A 19,944-nucleotide genomic window follows, 5' to 3' on the forward strand; every position below is an offset into this window, starting at 1 on the left:
CAATCAGAAGATGGTTTTATTACCACGTGAACAGCTCCAGCCAATCCGCGATTGATGCTAAGACCACCTGACTTTTAAGGCGGGGAATGGTTGCGTTCAGAGCCGAGGAAAATGTAACTCTCACTTAATTGCACTTTTGTCTAAAGGTCTGACCTGATCGTTAGTTGGTTGCTCAAATAATAGATGGCACAGACACATAACATTTAGCCACTAATGTCCACATTATGGACATAAATGGTTTTGTGCATTTCAAATAGGCTTATGCTATTTGTAAATTTTCTTCTTGAAGTGAACTAATTAAACAATTAGAAATCTATTTATGTGCTTAAACATTAGTTTAGCAAATATTTGGACACATAGCCTAAATATATTCATTAAAGAATCAGCCCCCCGGAGGCAATTTAATGCAACGGAGGCTCTAAGATTTTAAGAATCAGTTCAATTTTGTATCAAAAAGACTTTCAGGAGATGGGAAGGGAGTCAATACTGTCTACTATTTTAATCTCATTTCTTCTTCTTCTTTAAAAAAAAAAAAAAATGTTATTTGTTTTCTTCAGGAGTCAGTATAATCCCTTAGTCGTCCAGGTAGTATCCATAGCAAAAGATTCTGAACTGAAGATGCGGCTTGAATGAGCAGCGAAATGTCTGCACTCTAAAATCTTTTGTCTAGTTGACAGAATTTAATTTTCTTTTGCTTTCTTTGCAGAAGAACATTTTTATGTGCCAACTGTCATAAGGAAAACAACTTTGGGCACCCTTGGGCACCCCTGATCTATAGATTTGCAGAACTGAAAGTTTTGCCTATTCACAAAGAGGACTTGAGAAATGTTTCCCCATCAGATTTTATTGTCTGTGTTTGGTGAAGTCTTCCCCTTCTAGAACATCTGGATCATGCACTCTCTGGACTTCCCAACACCAACCCATTTGACTGAAAAGAGAAGGAAAGGTTACAGTACTGAAGGCTCCAGTGATTTACACATTGTTATGAGAAACGTACTTGGTACTCCAATATGATTCTCGATGAATCGGATGTAGTTCTGTGCCTTTGCAGGGAGGTCACTCCACTTTCTGGCTGCAGATGTATCAGTCTTCCATCCGGGGAAAGTTTCATATTCAACCTCCACTTTTTGCAACACATCCATATTGGCTATAAAAGAGTTATTAGTAACCTGTTAACATATTTTAAAACACACCATATATGATTACTGAAATATTTGTATTTAAAATACCAGGGAAGTGGGGAATTCTTTTCCCATTTAGTTTGTAGGCAACACCCACTTTGATTTCATCAAGCACATCTAAAATGTCAAGTTTTGTCATGGCAATGCTGTGAAGACAAATATAGACCTACATAAATTACAAGTATATGTATACTTTCACGACAAACTTCTGATAAATGTATGATGGACTTTTTCTGTTGTGTCGGCTACACTTACGCAGTGAAGCCATTTATCATGTGAGCATATCTGACAATAACAAGGTCCAACCAGCCACATCGACGCTTCCGTCCCGTGGTCACGCCCACTTCATGACCCCTTGACTGCAGAAGATCACCTATTGCCTACAACACAAGAGAAACTACCCCTCAGAGAAATGTATAACACACATCTATTATATAATACTTCCTCAAACAGCAAATATACAGAAACCCAGGGGTCAAAGGGCATTGTTGCATATAGTGACCTTTGTTTATTTGGTCAGTTTTAGGACAGGAAACATAAGCCAGGACAGTAAATATAACCTGAAGCAGGACTCTGGCCCTAAATTTAACTCCGTGAACATGTGACGGGCATAAGAAGTAAAGGCACAGTCTCTCACAAAATCTGACAGCTGCACTCACCAGAAAAAAAGCCCTCCCCTCTGCGCCTGTCTGTTCTGCTGCCCGTGTGTCCAGCAACATGATCAGAAACAACCTTTAAGCTCAGCATCGGACACTTACATAACATCACATCACTCCTCACTTTAAACACTTGGTCACACGAGAGAACACATCAGTGGTGGAAAGAGAACTGAAAATTTGTACTCAAGTGAAAGTATTCACAGTACAGGCTAAAATGTTAAAACACTGCTCAATTAGCCTACAAATAACAAGACTTGCTGCCAAAATGAGTAAAACAAAAAGTATGCATACTTACTCAGTTTTATATAAATCTTTTGTACAAAACTTAATCAATCAAATTGTGTAAAAATGAAATTAGTTATTTTAAACCACAATCCATGTATTGTCTGAGCTCTGGCCAATCAGAGAAGGCAATGCAGTGCCATAATGTATCTTTTAGGTGCTGGGACAAGCAAACACAGCAGTGAGAAAACCTGAATGAAGATGACTGGGACTTGTACAGTGCTCACTAACTTGTATGATTATAAATGTAATAATAATCCAAGTTTCATTAGTTATCTTCCACTCCTGCGTATGGTGAACAGTGAGCAGCGTACAAATGTGAAGCTCTTACGTTAAGTTGTTCCGTTGGGAAGGCTCCAATTCCCACTCTTGTCGTGTACGCCTTTGCAACACCAAACACATCACCAATATTGAGAGGAGGGATGCCAAGGCCAGTGCAGGCCCCGCCCACAGTGCAGTTTGATGATGTCACAAAAGGATATGTGCCTGAAGATAGAATATATTGATGAATAAAACTGATAACAAGTTAATAATTTTATCATATCAAATATAGTTGTTGAGTTTATAACCAAAGTCAATGTCAAGGAGAGCGGCATTGGCCCCTTCAACCAAAATTTTCTTGGGAGATCCATGAAGTGCTTCATACATGTAATAGACTCCATCTCTAACCATTGGCCTCAATCTTTCAGCGTATTCCTGCAAATGCAATAGAAACATTAGTGTAGTAGGAACCAATAACACAGCCACAGTCACATGGCAATTACTATAATCACCTTGAGCTTTTTTAGTTGGTCCTCCACATCAACCACCAAGGAGGGGTACATGTTTTGATACTGATGGACAAGATTCTTGAACCTAAATTAAATTAAAGAAAGAATGACATTTTAAAAAGCTGAGAGTTACATATTTCGGTGTGCCAAAATCCATACTTGGTAGAGAAGTCCTTAAAGTCACCCAGAAGGTCACAAACGCGCAATCCAGTTCGAGATGCTTTGCTGGAGTATGCAGGTCCAATGCCCTTCTTGGTTGTTCCAATACTGTTGTTATAATACGATAAGTTATAAATACAAAGATCTACTCTTTGTGGATAATATGTGACACAACCCTTACTTCTTTCCTTCTTGTGCTTGTCGCTCAGTTTCCTGTAGACCATCAACAACCTGGTGGAAGTCGAACACTGCACAAACATGGGCAATAAAAACGTAACATTTCTAGAAGTAAAAAGGATGATAAAGACATTGTGCACATACCAATATGGGCTCTGTCAGAGACTATCAGCCTCTTCTCCCAGCCTCTCAGTCCTAGTTTCACGCAGATGAACATTTGTTATAAAATGGAACAGTTATAGATTTGAGCTTTATAAACTCAATTCTACACATACCTTTTTTCTCATTTTTTTCACACTCCTCAAAAAGGCCGGGAAGATGTATAACAACACCATTACCTGTAGAGAATAATTCAAGTTAATGTTTGTGGGTCAATACATACACATTTTTTCACAAGAATCTTTACCAATAAGTGATATGCTTTTGGGGTTGATGATTCCACTGGGGAGCAAGTGGAAGTCATATTCTTTACCATCCACCACCACTGTGTGTCCTGCATTGTTGCCACCCTAAACACCAAAACAGTTTTCAGTAGATGGATATGTTTTCAGATGGTGGTACGCTGAGTTTATTCTGCACCTATTTTAACAGACTTGGCTGGGACATTGGTGTCTCCTCCGCTCTGTTCCCCCTGGCTAAGACCTGGCCTTCTCACATAACACGCCACCCTGAGAATGTGACCTCGCTCTTGCCCTGGTGGGTGGGGTTCTTGCCCCTTCAGAACTCTGGGTGCTCTCCTGTTAGTGGAGAAAGTGTAACACAGCCACTAACAGCTGATTTATCCCATGAGTACAAAAGCCTTTCTATGATAAAAATCCAATTATGTCTTTGTTTTTGTAAGAGGCTGGTTTATGATAAGTTGCTCTGTGTTATTTAAAAGTTGTGGTAAACAAAATGTCCCTGCACCAACTTCATGATTAATAAGCAATATCATTCCTTTTTCCACTAACTAAAATATCAATAGGCTATCTCTGCTCAAGTCAAGTGAATAAACAAAGCAGTCTAGCATTTAAGACTCAATTTTCCTGTTAACACTGACTTTACCTGCAGTATATGAAGATATTTTCTCCAGCTTGTGTTGTTGTGACCACCTGTTGCCTTCATACAGACTAGATGAGGGCCTACACTAATACTCAACATGTTTATATTAATACTGGCAGTAGAGTAAGTATCACAGCATACACACACACACACGAATTACCTGACATCTGCAGACAATATCTGCCTCCGTGGCCAGAAGGTCGACCACTTTTCCTTTGCCCTCGTCCCCCCATTGCGCACCGAGCACAACCGTTACTTTGTTCCCCCCGTCACTGCGCGTACGTTTCAAACCTGCGGCGGTGGGTGCGTTAGCGTTTTTGTGCTCTTTTGCCGACCAGCTGTGGGACATGTTGATGGTGGCTTGAGTCCACGTCCGTCTCAAGACTAGACTGCAGCAGAGTCTGGTATTACCATATCTGTAAGTGTGGCTGTGATGTCAGAGCCAGGCGCACGGCACAGCGCGTCTGTGGCCAGATGTCCCTGAGCTGTGAATGCCCTCTCAAGCTCATTTACTCTAGTCTATCGGTTTATTCATTTAAATAACCTGCCAGAGACTTATGCAATACAATATTCGTCAAACCATTTTGTAAATAACGCCTTTTGCGCCATCTGAATGAAATAAGTAGCCTGAATAATATACATTTTTTATTAAAATACATCCAACATTAAAAGTTACATAATATAGTTTAAATATCTATTAGAATTCATCATAAGACAAATTAAGACACATAACAAGCACTCTTTAGGTAAGTAAAATGACATTAGCTAACACTTCATTAGCCTCAAATGTAAAGCTTTCAGCAAAACCACCTTAAATGCAAATTACAATACAAAACAAAGCATATTTTATCTCCCCTAACAGTGCTTAACCACCCATATACATGTAACAAGGAATGTACATAAAGTGACATATTTTTATAGTGCGGTGGTGATCCAAGTCGTAAAGGAAGACTCCCCACATCTTCAAGTAACTTTACATTCACCTTTGAAATTACATTGTCCTTTTAAGTTTCATCAACATTTCCTTTTACCTCTGGCCTTACTTCTTCTGGAGTCACCTGGAAAAGAGAGACTGAAATCAATGGATAGAAAAGAATTTCAGAATTATGACACCAAAGATTAGAAAGTTAGCACAAACTGCACAGACAAACGTCACCACATTAGTTTTAATATGTTTAAGCTCTTTAAGTGTCACTTTAATGCATCCACATCACATTTCCACAACCATTTTGAACAAAAGCACAGTTTACAAGGAGCACACAAGGTTAGTAGATTCCACAGCTTCAGTTTCGGATTCAAGAATGGACAAAGAAATATGGAGAAAGAAAGACAAAACAGTTATAAAAGCTTGACTTCACGATGATTTGACAAATCGCAAGGCTGCTTTGAGACCAGAGAGCTGGTGTTAGAATACACATGATTTGATTAATTCCCACTGAGTGTTAAAAAGCCGGACGTAGACAAATGAAATCCAAGTCCCATTTACACCATATACAGATGATTATGTCGTCATTAGTGATTTTATTAGAATGAGGTCCCTGTCGTTTTCAACCGTTTGACCTACCTCACATCAAAACACAGCCTTTTTTATGCTTAGCGTGTCCTTTCCCACTGTTACCTTGTTTTTAGAAAGTCAAAATGAAAAACAGAAAATTCAAACACACCATTCATTTAAACCATTAATAAATAAGCAACAATCATGCTGCACTGTATAGTAAATATTTAAAACCAAATGCTAAAAACAGCAGAATACAAAATGTAAAATGCAATAAAAACAAATGGGGATTTCCTTTTAAAAACATGGACACACTAGTCATGCAAATTTGATCTTTATTCAATTGAATAGATTGATTACCTTGTTTACTCTTTTTGCTGCGTTTAAAGAATCCCTTTTTCTTTGGTTCAGGCTTAATAGATTCTGATGTGGCAGGCATGTCTTCAACTATCTCTGCTCCATCAGGGACATCACAAGCCTGGATCACTTCAGTCTTATTGCTTTTTGAAGCAGATTTGGCAACATCCAGACCAAAAGGTTTGGGTACTTCTTTACTTCCCTGCTCTGTCTCTTCTTGAGTCTCTTGTGAACATCTTTTTACGTCATCGTTAGTGCCATCATAGTTGATATTGCTTTGACTTTGGGCAATTTCAGTAATCGAAATATCTCCAACTTTTGCTTCTTCCAACTTCTCTGGTACCATGTCTGACCCTCCATCCAAAACAGCCTCAAGCAAGTCCGCATCCGACAGGGAGGAGGGGCTAAGGATGCTTGAATCACTCGAGTCCAATGTGAACCCATTCGTTGTTGGGAGAGACAGGCTGTGATCCACTGACGTCACATCTTGCGGTGTCACTTTCACTGCGTGTGCCTCTGGATTCTCCGATGGTGTAGATTTTTCGGGGAGTGGGGGTGTCGAGGTCACTATAGATTTTGAAAGGGGTGTTGGAGTGGTTGCGGTTCTTGCGTTTTCTGAGGGCAGGTGAGTCGTTGACACTGCACTCTCCTCTGCTGTTGGAGAAGGTGTCTCTTCTGATGGACTGCTGAGACCGTTCACTTCGCTTGTGCAGGCCGCTGCTGGCAGTGTGGATGGAGCGGAAATGGTGGCTTGATCTGCGGTTTCGACGCCTGCAGGCTTCACATTTGAGTCTGAGAAGGATAAAATGAATATCAGGGAGTACAGAATTATAGGAGGTTGGAAACAAAAGCAGCTAAGCAACGCAGTCTTGAAATGGTGTGATGTTAAAGGTACACTACCAAGAAATATGCTCAAATACTCCAATCTTTATGCATCAACTGTCAATAATATATTTGATTAATTTTAAAGCCAGACAGCCTCATCATGGGCTTTGTTAAAAATAGAAACATGAGTATTACTGATTAATGCCTGCAATTAAATTAATTTTTATATATATATATATATATTTTTGTTTACAGGAGTAGTGTATCGTGTGGCATTAAATGACGACAATAAGGGCAAAAGTTGGCAGGAAATGTGCCAGTACAAGCTTAAACTAAAAAATATTTTAGAGATCCCATTCTGTACAGCACAAGATGGTATTCAAACAATCCTAAAAAGCAAAACCCTTCAGGTAGTGTCTCTTTAAGTCACAGTGAAGCCAGGATACACAGTGGCAGCAGATGTGTGGCTGGCAGTATAAAGGACAGCAGTGGCAAACAGCAGGGGATACCACAGTCTCTTGTCCTTACCAGGCGGGCAGGTATCCCTACGCATTTCACTAGAAGGGAGGGTTTCCGAATCGCACCTGGGCCTGGTCTTTCTAAGGCTGAAACCTTTCCTGATATCGGCCAGCAGCTGGTCAATGATGCAGCCATCATCCTGAGGCACTACGCCCCTCTTGACTGAAAACAAAATCAATACTGTTTGTAAATGTGTACTCTTCAGTTGATCTACTGTTATGTCTAAAACACAGCAGTATCACTCACTTATCTTCCCATTCTCTCCCTTCTGCCTCTTGGATTCCTCCTCCGCCAGCTGCTTCTTTCTCTTCTCCGCCTTAGCTGCCTGCTCCTTCCTCGATTTATTTTCCTGATGAACAAAAGGAGTGACAGTAATTGTCAAGTACATAATGTGCAAATGGATTTGTCACTGGGTGATATGCAAGAGATATTATAACAGTTTTGCACAGTATAAATGACACCCTTCATTTGCACAGCAGATGCACGACTGTCACACCACACAAACATTTGGAGAAGTGCCAAATGCTCCTTCAGAATCTGTGCGTGCTCATAGGAAAGACCAACCTTCAAGGCTCTGATAAAAAGTCCTCGAAAAGTTTTGATGGTCCCAAAGAGATCCTCCAGAGACAGCTGATTGGCGTCTTCACAAAGATACACTGCCAGCTCACTCCTCTTTTTGTCCATCTCTGAGAACTTTTCACTAAGAACTTGACAGGCTTTCAGGTTTTCCTATTTAAAAATGCACATATGAAAATGCAGTAATTTCAGAACACTTAAACAAAATTTTAGTTATAAAAAGTAAGATTTAAAAGTATGACCTGGATCCAAATAAATTAAATATTTGATTTTCCCCAACAAGAGGGTTTAAAGCTCAAGAAGGGAAAAAAATATATATAGTGCATGTTATCTTACTCCAAGATGTTGCACAAATGTTTTTCTAGACAGTTAGGGGTCGAGGCTTTTTGTTTTTTTTCTGTCAATTGTTTTGTACATTTTTGTTTTCAACTCTGAATATTCTTTCTGAGCACAACACAATATTTTGTAATAGAACAGACTTACTCCCAGTACACTTGTATATTGTTCCTTCACTTCCTCTGCAGAATTAGACACTTTCTTGGCAGTATCATTCAGTCGTTTCAATAAGCCATTTGCTTCATTCTGAACTGACTCGAGGTTGACTCTGTGAAGAAAGGATATTTGCAATTCCTCCTACTCAGCACGCAATCAATCAAAATGAAACACTACAATACACTGTGATAGATGTCAAGCATTTTACCCCGCAGCTTTTTCACAGATCTCAATGTCATCGGGCAGTGCCAGGAGCTCTGGGTGATTAGCCTCTGCCTCCTACGCAAAAACATTCCCGTGGATTATGTAAGAAATGCATGACCTTAAATATACAATAAACACATGAGAAATTGTGTAGCGTTTACCTCCAAGATGTGATGGAGCAGTGTTATGCGGCTCTTGTTGGCCTTGGTCTCTGTGAGCTTGAGCAGGGAGCTGATCTTAAAGCCTTCTGCGTTCCCTGTGTGGCTCCCCTGGAGAGAGACGTCATAATGAAAAATGCAAGTACTTCATATTCTACGCAAGTAAAATATAGATGATGAGAAGAAGAACGTAGGTCTTACATAGTTGAGGAAATTGCCAACGTCAAGAATAAGCCTGCAGAAGCTTGGCATGTGCGTGCTTGTTCGGAGAGCTGGAAGATGGAAATGAATATATACTGATAATACTGATCTATTCACCAGGTTACCACAGACACAGACAGGTAAAAATCATGCCAAAGAACATGGTCACAACATTAGGAGGAAAATTGTGAGAGCGAATATTTCATTTTTTTGAGAGTTTGAAATTGAAAAATAGGCAAAAAAACCCCGCATTTTTAGGGGTTGCAGTGATTACTATTAAAGTTGGTTCATAATTGACCCGGTGGTGGAAAAACATGAAACAGTAACTAATAAAATAATGTCTTACACAGGACTTTCAGACATTCAGAGTCACTTACAATTTTGTGATTCATTCGCTCCATTAGTCAGAGATGGTAATTTACTGTAACCACGGATGCCCTGTGGTATTCTGACAGAAACAAAGTTGCCAATCTGCACCATCAGCTGCTCCAACCACCAGCAACACTCACACGCACACCACCTTTGTAACAGATATGGTAGGGATCATGGCCAAAAACAACAGTTCACATCAGACTCACTGTTGCCCCCCTGTGGCACCTAGTATTTCCAGGCAGCAGTCTCCTGTTCAATTGCTACCAGGCCAAACACTACTTAGCTTCCGAGATAAGATGATATCACTGAGCGTATTCTCGTGGGGGCTGTAGACTGGACTACTTTAACACCAAGTGACCCCCAATACTGAACATGTAGTTATGCTCCATCAATGATCAATGTGAAAAATAAACATTAGCTGCAAAGGAAATGATGCTTTCTTACCATGGCAAGCTTCCTCCACCAGTTTGACTTTAGGCCTGAGTATGTCCAACACTGATGCCGTCTCCTCACACAACAGCATGCACTCAATCCTCAGCTGATAACTGCCGGGACAAAGTGACAGAAGATGAAAACCTCCCAGTAGTGTCAAATGTATTGACAGAGACCAAATACAAAGGCCAAGACTGAAAACTACTGAAACTTTACAAGTATTGCTGAGGAAGTTACCACGACACTGTCAGGAGGGAGGTGTAGAAGCGGTCAACATTTGCAAGCTTGTCCTTCTCCCCTTGGAAGGACTTCAAATTCTCAATCTTTATTAAGAGCATAAAACAGTAAGAGGTCGTTTTTTAAAATGTCTGTGTGTATAGTGCAGCTGTATTCTTACAAACCTCATGCTTTTCTGGCAGCAGTTTCAAGAGTTGTTTTAGCACCTCAACATCAAATTTGGAACGATCACCATTCTGAATCATGGCAACAAAGTCCTCATTTGAGCTGCAATGAAAAATGTGTGATTTTGTTAAACGTTACTCGAAATTGTAGGACAAATGTGACTTTCCCATTTTCTCACCATTTGAACTGCTTCAGAAATATGTTTAAGTTCAAGTTTTTCTTTGGATCAATAAAGGTAATCTGGAATAATAATAGAAAGATGCCGATTTTAAGTTTAAGGTAATTCTCCACCATTTTGACTGTAAGTGTCCAAGCGCACCTCTTTAGGCTCCTTCTTGACAGGAGCAGCTGCCCCCTTGTCTTTGGGTTCGGTCACCGGGAGACAGAAGAGCTGCTCAATACTGCTGTAGTCAGGCTCACGGGGAGGAGGGTCCTTCTGAACAGACGCCCACATGGACTGGCCGTCTGTGTGAGGATGAGGGAGGAAAAGTGTCAAAATCATATGAGCCTCACCTTGGGTCAGTAGAAAGAAGGAAACAGAAACTGAAAACAGGAAGTGTAAGTTAATACATTTTGGGGGTTTTTTTGAAGGCAACTTCCCTAAATGAAAAAAAAAAAAAAAATGCATTGAGGAGAGCATGGGAAAGTTTTAAAATGCTTCCACTCTAGATTGAACATTGATTTTTTTTTAGGCATACAATTATTTTTTTCTGTTTGTATGAATCTTTATTAGGGTATGTAACTGCAAACTAGGACATGAAACAGTCCAAGTCTCATTGCAGTGATTTCCAAACAATAACTACCTTTTTTCTCCCATTACAAAAAGGTTCCCAAAAGCTTTAACCAGTTATACAAGAAAACTCTGTACTTTACATTAGCGGTAGTCGTGTTAATGGTTCTCAGTGGGTTCAGTTTAGTGCATAAAAACTACATCAGTAACCATTTTATTGATATATTTTTGCTCCCACATAAGGTTTTACTGAATCATGCGAGAGAATTACCAGTAACAGTCCTTAGTTTCTGCCAGTTGAGCTTCTTCATCCTCAGAGTGGGGCACCGGTGCGTCCTAAGAGAGGCACTGCGGCCGAGGCTCTGGGCGCTGTGGGCCACAATCATGTCCATGCCGGGGGGAGGGGGGGGGAGGGGGCCCCATGCCTGGTAACGGAGGGGGAGGCGGTGGACCCATTCCCGGTAAAGGCGGAGGTGGTGGGGGGCCCATACCAGGTAGAGGCGGTGGTGGTGGAGGTAACCCTGGAGCACATGGGGGCGGAGGAGGAGGGGGTGGGGGAGGTGGGGGGACTCCAGGCAGTCCCAGGCCTGGCAGTGGTGGAGGAGGAGGAGGAGGGGGAGGAGGGGGCGGTGGAGGAGGAGGAGAGGCACATATTGGTTTCTGAGGAGAGATTTGAATTTTGTCTGGCTTTTCATTGACATTCTGGTGGTCTGTTTGCACGGCTTTGTCAATTTTGTCCGCAAGCCCATCCAACTCGTGCTGCCCCTGGTAGCTCTTCCTTTTGTAGAACATCAGCCGCTGCATGATCTTCTCACAGGAGCCAATCTGGGCTGTAGACAGACACACATCAAAGTCACGTTACATGTGCGCCAGCTAGTTTTCACACACTGAGATAGAGCCCAATACACACTAGAAGTTGTATTTACATTCCTTAGTTGGTTTGCTACACGTTCAAACACGTTATTTACCATTCCAGCATACTAATGTTTATCTTAACATCGATTGCTTTTTCCACTGAGGCATAACTGCACACTGAGAATGGTGTACGCATACAACTTGTAAAAAAAAATAAAAAAATCATCATTGCAGGGTGATAAATTTTACTGACAAGAGTTGAAGATTTACAGAGTTGTCCAGGCGTGGCGGTTTAATTTGCACATCAGAAGTATTTTTGAGTTCACATTGACCCTAGGACCAACGCCCTTTTATACAAACATTAATAGTGCCAGAGTAAAGACAAAACTCTTTGATCTTCCAACGACTCTCCAGGTCACAACTGTCATAGTCTTGATAATTTGATACAAGAAATAAAAAAATAAAAAACTTTTATCCTTAGAGATCAGCTTTTGTCAACCTTTGTTTTAAGTGTTTGCTGACTCATCATAGTATTTCTGTGAGTGGATCACATCCTGGCCTTTAGACCAGGTTTACATGAATGGAGTGTTATCTTACAGTCTTGTGCGACCAGGAGGGCTCTGTTGATGATGGCTTCCACTGTGACCCATATATCTGTGCGATCTGGTCCAAGCAGCAACAAAGCTTGTAGAATAGACAGGAGCTGAAGAGAAGCTGGAGAACTGCTAACCTGTGTGTGCAAGTCAAAGCAGAATTTAAATGAGATAATGGCAACACTTGATAGCTTGCCTCATGCTTTGCCAGTCTTACTTTGCTGAAAAGTGTGGTGAAGACCTCTAGGTGGTTGCTCATGTCAATGCCTCCATACACACGCAGCAGCTCTTCCTCATCTTCTGCCATAGCCTCTTCAAATGCTTCACATTGAATCATCAAATCCTCATCCTCCTGCTCCCTGTGCAACGCAGCATAGACACAGTTAAAACTTTTCTAAATGTCATCTGTAAACACAAACAAGCTAACCTTTTGCTTTAAATATGGCATTAATGGAAGAAGCCGAGAAAAACAACTCGAAATAATTATAGGCTTTCAAAAGTTTACACACCAAGCAGAAATGGTAATGGTAGAAATAATCAGTTCTGGCTTAAAAAGAAAATGCTTACCGTAATTTAGGGAGAATATCAAGTAGCTGAAGGCCTATTAAGAACAATAAAACAGTAAATCAGTACTCAGCAAGTGTCAGAAATCAAATCTTTGTTATCTTAGAATTGGGGAGACAGTGATTATCAGTGGCATAGATAGGATTTTAGAAAGTGAATGGTGAGGCAGGTGAGCAATCACAAAAGAGGCGTGGCCAATCAGACAAATTAACCAATGGTAAAGCTGTTGTGGAATTTTAAAGGGAGTAAACAATAACTGGTATTTTTGATGCATTAATTTAGTACCAAATATTTTCCTTTTTCACATGCCCGATTCTAGTGTGGCCTTAATGTAAGTAACTACTGGTCTAGCAGCATTCCAATTTACTGTCCAATACATAAATCACACTGTGCAGGCTAATCTCTCAAAGGTAATACCCTGCTATAGAATTTGTATAGATGATTTAAGCCTCTTAAATATATCTACACAGCAGAGACTAAGCAAATTAAAAAGTAAGTAGTAAATTTCTCTTGCTCCATTATAAGAGGCTGTACACAGTGAAAATGGGTCCATTAGACTTACAAATAGACAGCCCTAGTGACAGAGATTTGAATTACAGTGGCTTTAAAAAATGGCTTCCCTTTTGCATATACTGTATTTACACAATTGGCAATAATATAGTTTTAAAAAGCAACATACCAATGAATTCCTTTCGCATTCTGTCTCTCTGCCTGAGGTCATCGGTGCCAAAGATGATAGCATTGATGACGCTGAGCAGAGTAACCATGTAGGGGACATTATCTGTGCCTTGCAACTCATTCATGATCACACTGAACCTGTACTGTTGCACCTTTACCCCCTGTAGGAAAAATAATATTCAAGTTTTGATTCATATTGTTCACCACTAGATGGAACTGTCAAATGAAACATGAAGAAATTAAATTAAAGAGCTTTCATTAACCTTAACTTACCTTGTAATGGTCAAGGGCATCCAAGGCAAGACGATGTCCATCTGGTGAAAACATACTTAGAGCGGCCAATAGCTCAAACACTTGCTTCTTCACCATAGTGTTTGAAGTATCCAAAGCTACAGAGCATAATACAAAATATGAAATATAAACTATAAATTGGTGTAAGTCCATGATTCAGTCAGTTTTTCCACTGTGGTTCAAATGTCATCAATCTCTCTCTTCACTTTCTCCGCAAATTCTGGACCCAAGCAGTGTTTTTTTTTTCCTTTTAATCACGTCAAGTTGGACATTGACCCAACAGGAGTATTGATATGGACCCGAAATGTAGATTAAAAAGTGAGTTTCCAATAGTCAGACAATAAAATAAGATATGGGGGAATTAAGACTTTCAGGACTTCAGGAATTAGCCTTTTTATCCATTTAATAATAAAATTAATAAATTAAATTATAAAAAATAACATAATAACCCCAATATTTAATCATTAGTAGCAGTTTGAAAAATCTGCGGTTTAAAAATTTGCTTTTGTGAAATTAACATAATTAAAAAGTCATAAACCTATAAAAGCAAAATGAACATCTGTAAAATGTTCATTACCAAACATCACCATCAGTGTGGGTCAAACATTAAAACCAGAGGGAAACAAACTTTCTAATCAATTGCTTTGTTCTTGTCATACATATTATCTTGGGGATAATTTGTTAATATTGAAATGAAATAGACTAATTATAAAACATATTTTCAGAAAAGTTGAGCCATGTGAGATTCACCTTGAGAGAGCTTGCGGATGTAGCCTTCATTCTCAATAATGAAGTGTATCCCAGCAGAGGAGTTCATGACTGCGCGAACGCAACTGACACAGGTGAGCTGCAGCAGAGCGTCTGCGATCCTGGAGCAGCCTCGTCCTGAGAGCCGGTCCAGAGCTTCCAGCAGGAGGTCCAGCCCGCTCAGCTCCAAAAACTGCACCATCCATGTCTGATCGCTTCCCTCCAGACGCTTTTTCAGCCCAGAGTAGTTGACCACAGTGGGCACCTGTAGTAGGCGGATACACAGCTCTGGATCGGCACTCTCAAGGTTGGCTTCCTGCGGAGTATCCGAGTCCTGAGACGATCCCAGACGACCTCGCACTGCCGCCCATTTATTTTTGCGATCCGATTTGCCCGACATTAAGACTGGGAAATCTACACAGGAAATAGAAAAATGATGTCAAGTTTAGTGTAAGATAATTTCTGAGATATCTTTTCATGTAATTGGATTAGGAAATATAAAATATTCAAAATGGGATTGATGGTTTGAGTTAAAAACGTTATCCAGTATAAAGGAAACAGACCAAAACAAAGCATTATCAGTGAGGAAAAAGAGAATAGGAAATGACAAGTCGGCACATTGTGGATGAGTCAGATATGTCAGACAACTAGCCAGTGCTGCCCCATGCATTCCCTTTTAATCCTGTGTGAAAGACAAGACTAGACTGTCAGCTCATCCAGTGTCCACAAAGCCGGGCTCAACAAAGTCAGGGGTGGATACTGCACTTGGACAAACGATAACTTAGTGTTGTTATGATACTAAAATTTCAATCTCATTTTCAGTACTAAGGAATAGACTCAATTCCAATACCACAATGATAATTAAAAACACTCTTTCTTAAGACAATAGATTATCATTTTCAGCAGGCAGGTTCCTTTTTGGTCCATGGACATATACTACTCTATGTGGTATACTTACTTTGATACAGCTCAAAATCATTCTAAAGCTATTCAGGAAAGGTTCATTTCTGTCATGCAAATGTGACTTTTTTTTTTGTATCGATACCTGCTCAGATGACTATCTAGTTTCAATACTTTTGACAACCGTACAATAACTAGAGTTTTGTTTTGTTCTGAGAAGCAGTATGATGATAAAAGTAAATTTGACACTGACCTGATTACACGTGTTGCTCCCACCAGAGCACCGTCTGCTATAGAGGAGTACAGTTTCCTCTTTTACCAACATGACACACCCTCCCGCTTGTCAAATATGTTCACTACTGGTCCATGCAGCTAGTATGAACACATACCTACTACTAAATCAACATGTAGGGAAAAGAGCTTCTTTGTCTGAAAATGTTATAAACATTAACCATTTCTGTGTCAGCTTTTCTGTTGATTTTAGCCTTGGCACAGACTGATGCACAGATGAAGTATTGAGAAAGGGTGTTAAAGAAATCAAATGTTTCAAACAGAACAGTGCCATTTTGCAAGTCTTTAGAAATAGCTGATTGGGGGTGTTTTATATTCTACCTACATGCATGACTCAGATTTCACAGGTAAGAAGAAAAACGACTTGTAAAACAAACCCAGCCAATTGGGTTTAAAATCAAGTCTTTTCTAGGCAGACATTTGTCACATCTGACTGCTGCATTAGTTCTGCTGCCAGTGTGTTACCGTGGCAGCAGCAGCCACACAATGGAGATTCACAAAAGGCCTCCTCACAGAGCTGTGTTCAGACAAATGCTCCCTTAACCCTGCCTGCCCAATAAGACAGAACAAAGCAAGTGAAAGTGCCTTCTAATTCCACACTGTTACATCCATCAGCCTCCATCACTGACTGACTGGCGATTTTCTCTGAGTCATGAAAACTTGTGAAGACTAGACTGGGTGAGATGCACTGAGAATGGTGTGGAATGGATTCTCTCCCAGAAAAGCAAAGTTATGAGTCATAACACTTGAAAAGAGGCACTCCGGCCTGGGTTGAGAACTTTTTGGGTGGAAGGAAAGGACTTTCCTGGCTCAGGAAATACAGCATGTGATAAGCACGTTGTTGCTTATATGATAGCTCCTGTTCCTATTTCAGACTATCCCTTTTATTTCATGCATTTATTTCTGTCATTTAGAAACACTTATTTTTTCCACAGCATGTTGCATAATAAGAAATACATTCTTGGTGGACCTCTGCAATGACCAGTTTAATTAGCTGACCTTGTCTGCCAGCGCTCCCACATGCCTAACACTAAAAGCAAGCTGATTCACAGCATTCAAGTCAAACCATCTCCTGTGTCCTCTGGTTCAGCCGCCCCCACATCAGCCCACTGCTCCTGTACTGCATCAACACTTAGGTATGAGCCAGAACATCGTCAGCTCTTTAATAGCATTAAAACATCTGCAATTTAAATGGCTATGCCTAATATCAGATATTTAACTCATTTTAAATAATCCAAATCTTGCCATAAAAATAATAAATACATTTTTACTTATCTGTCTGGTCAACTACTACATGATGCAGGTTGTCTAAAGTAACACTGAACTATGAAATTAATGGATAACATTTACAGAATAAATATTACACTGGCCATCTGGTTCCCATATAATTCCCTGCCCTAACTATGCACTCCTCCTCCACCACATTTTTCTCTTTTCTTTTTAGGGGAGGAACCAACTGCATATTTTTGGAGTTTGTTGTTATTTGCAGCTTTTCTGTCTGGGCACTTAGAGCTTTGTGAGGTGGATACAAACATCTCCTCGTACCTGAGAGAACAACAGAGAGGCAACATAAGGCTGACTATAGCAAGATTCAATATAACACAACAAGACGTTCAGGAGTGGTTTGTATGAGCTGTATTTGTGCCAAAGATCCCTCCTTTCCGTCCAGGATGAGGATGTCGATGCAGGATGGACGACGGTGGCACCAAAACATCATTAGTGCACCACTGTGCAGAGCATATACATTGGTAATTACATAATGATTGTTGGGAGCATTAACAACAAGAGTCTGCGTTGATTACTTTGGAATGTCTCCTCTTCTTGTCTCTGACTATAACGGGACCCATCGCCCCACTGGGTTATTGAACATCCTTTGCAGAAAAGCAGCGGAATGCAAAGGTGACACTGCAATCCTCAAACCTCACTGCAACATAACACGTGAATACACCATGTGTGTATTGACAAGAGTGGCTTACCTGGCTTTATTCCATAGATATGCACATTTAAAAATCGCGTAGTCTTGCGGTTATTCTTTCCTTCTTTTTAAAGATGTGATTGTCTTCTAATATGGCATCTCGTTTTTGTAAAAATATGAGACGTTGGGCTGGTGAGAGTATAGGCACAGTGCGGCGGGTGCGTATGGTATGCGCTTGGCAGCTCGCTCAAAGCATTGCGGCCACAATAGGCTTCAGTCACTTGGGAGAGATTGATCACGTCAAGTGCGCACAGTGCTTAGCGCGGCAATCCTGCTCTTACTTTCAAAATAAAACCAAAAACGCAAGCGATTGTGCTTGTGATGCTTTATGCCTGCATTTGATCCGAACACCAACACATATATGTGGAAAAATAAATTAGCCAGTTGAAGTAAAGCAAAATATGAATGAGATTGTTTTATTTAATCAGTAAAAATAGTCAACCTTTTCACCCTGGCAGTCGTTGTAGTTCATGTGGGTAGGATATTGCTTTGTAAACAGCTCAAGTGCTCATAAGCCCAATTAAATAAAAACATCCCCCATGGCCTGTTAAGTTGCATTCTTAATATGGGCCCTGTATGAGCTCCTAGAGTCAGAAGTGAACTCAACAAGTTGAACAGGATGGAACCATGCAGTCTATGGATGGAGCACGCAAATATTTGTAGTATAGGTCCACTCATTTTAGGGGTACCTTTAACACTCTTTAATGTGGTAGCCTATCTGATGCATGAACAGAAGTAGCCCCAACAGTCATATCAAATTCCAGCAGATGCGTTCCTCTTCTTGATGAACGTGTTGGGACATGTCCTGAGGAGACCTACAAAAAACAGCAATTGGCAAGTTCTGATACAAATCTAGAGATTAATAACATTACCAATTAACAGACAAATGTGAATAAACTATGGGCCACGGTCACCCACAGTGCATTATAGTAGAATCAATATTTGTGGGCTATATCATCGAAGCCTGAAGTCTGTTTTTTCTGGTTAGATTGTGTTACAGATCAGATAAAAGTATAACAAAGCCTCAGACACAGCATGTCTACGGTTATCCCCCCAGGGAGTATTTATGACATCCGCTGCAAAGTATCAATACATAGATATTCAAATATAATTATGATTTTTTAAGAACCTTTCGAAACGGAACTTGATTAATGTGTGGTAATCACGGAAATGCTCTCACATGTGTTCCATACACCTTCACCAGACCAATTCTGAACATTTCTGAGTTTAAAAAAGCCTTGACTGAGGTCTTTTTCAGACTGTCACTAGTGTAAGGTATTTTTTTAACAATGTAATACTACCCCAGATGCCTGTAGCCCCATTCACCAAAGACCCCCACCCCGAGAGGGTCGTAAAGCAATCTACAGCACTGGGGCCAAGAAGATAACACCTATGCCCAGGGCCACTTCTTATCTGTGGCGCTGTTCACCAAGGACTGAGTGCCCCCATCCTGTGAGGGTCATAAAATAATGAGATTGATTGACTTAAAAACGCACATTCAGGGATTTTGCCAAAAGGTTTTTAATGTGTAACCACATGTTGCCGAGAGGAAGACCCGCCTCACACACTGGGAGGCCTATAAAAACTGGAAACACAAACATCTCAGGACTCTCTTCCTATCCTTTCCTGAGAGTCCGGTGCTTCATTGTTAACTTTACCTTGATGAACTCATTAAACCCTTCTGACTTATATTTCAGTCTCTTAGTCCTCTTTGACGCTTGCATCAGAAACGAACATTTCTTACACTAGATAAGTCGACATAAGGAGCATTTGCTCCAACAGCCATGCGCTTGGGCTGGTGTGATCCCATCAGTCACAGTCTGCACCACAGTCAATGGCAGCTCTGCTGTGCCCATTCATAAAGATATATGTGATCTAAGTGTTGTTTTTGGTAACACTTTAAAATACGGTCCGGGACTTACCAGTACTTACGGTGGTAGTTAGTAGATACTTGACTGGTAGTTACGGTGGTACTTACAGTGGTAGTTTGTGGTACTTACAGTGGTACCTATAGTGGT

General features: G+C 40.4%; 4 protein-coding genes across 4 annotated transcripts in view; all 4 read right to left on the reverse strand.

Moving 5' to 3' along the window:
* The window catches only part of siva1 (SIVA1, apoptosis-inducing factor), an 83,982-nt gene that overhangs the window by 1,836 nt on the left and 62,202 nt on the right, over nucleotides 1-19,944 (reverse strand). The window lies entirely within an intron of this gene.
* adss1 (adenylosuccinate synthase 1) lies at nucleotides 4-4,761 on the reverse strand. Its single transcript, XM_033988247.2, has 13 exons — nucleotides 4,430-4,761; nucleotides 3,635-3,737; nucleotides 3,504-3,566; nucleotides 3,373-3,423; nucleotides 3,233-3,299; nucleotides 3,052-3,159; nucleotides 2,896-2,977; nucleotides 2,692-2,818; nucleotides 2,454-2,608; nucleotides 1,437-1,561; nucleotides 1,230-1,327; nucleotides 998-1,147; nucleotides 4-928 (listed from the first exon to the last, which is right to left on the reverse strand). Exons 1-13 carry the CDS (start codon nucleotides 4,616-4,618, stop codon nucleotides 876-878), a joined length of 1,371 nt encoding a protein of 456 aa, XP_033844138.1. The 5' UTR covers nucleotides 4,619-4,761; the 3' UTR covers nucleotides 4-875.
* On the reverse strand, nucleotides 4,902-13,185 carry LOC129457360 (inverted formin-2-like). Its single transcript, XM_055231335.1, is given in 20 exon segments — nucleotides 4,902-5,327; nucleotides 5,834-5,887; nucleotides 6,125-6,913; nucleotides 7,475-7,627; nucleotides 7,712-7,814; nucleotides 8,030-8,194; nucleotides 8,525-8,645; nucleotides 8,742-8,812; nucleotides 8,899-9,006; nucleotides 9,097-9,167; nucleotides 9,913-10,013; nucleotides 10,138-10,223; nucleotides 10,302-10,404; nucleotides 10,481-10,542; nucleotides 10,622-10,767; nucleotides 11,304-11,455; nucleotides 11,457-11,862; nucleotides 12,485-12,617; nucleotides 12,698-12,839; nucleotides 13,048-13,185. Coding segments are annotated over 18 exon segments (2,943 nt in total). The 5' UTR covers nucleotides 12,818-12,839; nucleotides 13,048-13,185; the 3' UTR covers nucleotides 4,902-5,327; nucleotide 5,834.
* On the reverse strand, nucleotides 13,044-18,137 carry inf2 (inverted formin 2). The gene is made up of 5 exons (XM_033988246.2): nucleotides 17,928-18,137; nucleotides 14,764-15,174; nucleotides 13,996-14,111; nucleotides 13,724-13,883; nucleotides 13,044-13,081 (listed from the first exon to the last, which is right to left on the reverse strand). The coding sequence occupies exons 2-5, from the start codon at nucleotides 15,158-15,160 to the stop codon at nucleotides 13,044-13,046; spliced, it is 711 nt and encodes a 236-aa protein (XP_033844137.1). The 5' UTR covers nucleotides 15,161-15,174; nucleotides 17,928-18,137.

The sequence above is a fragment of the Periophthalmus magnuspinnatus genome, chromosome 22 (assembly GCF_009829125.3).
Source record: "Periophthalmus magnuspinnatus isolate fPerMag1 chromosome 22, fPerMag1.2.pri, whole genome shotgun sequence".
NCBI classification, from domain to species: Eukaryota; Metazoa; Chordata; class Actinopteri; order Gobiiformes; family Gobiidae; genus Periophthalmus; species Periophthalmus magnuspinnatus.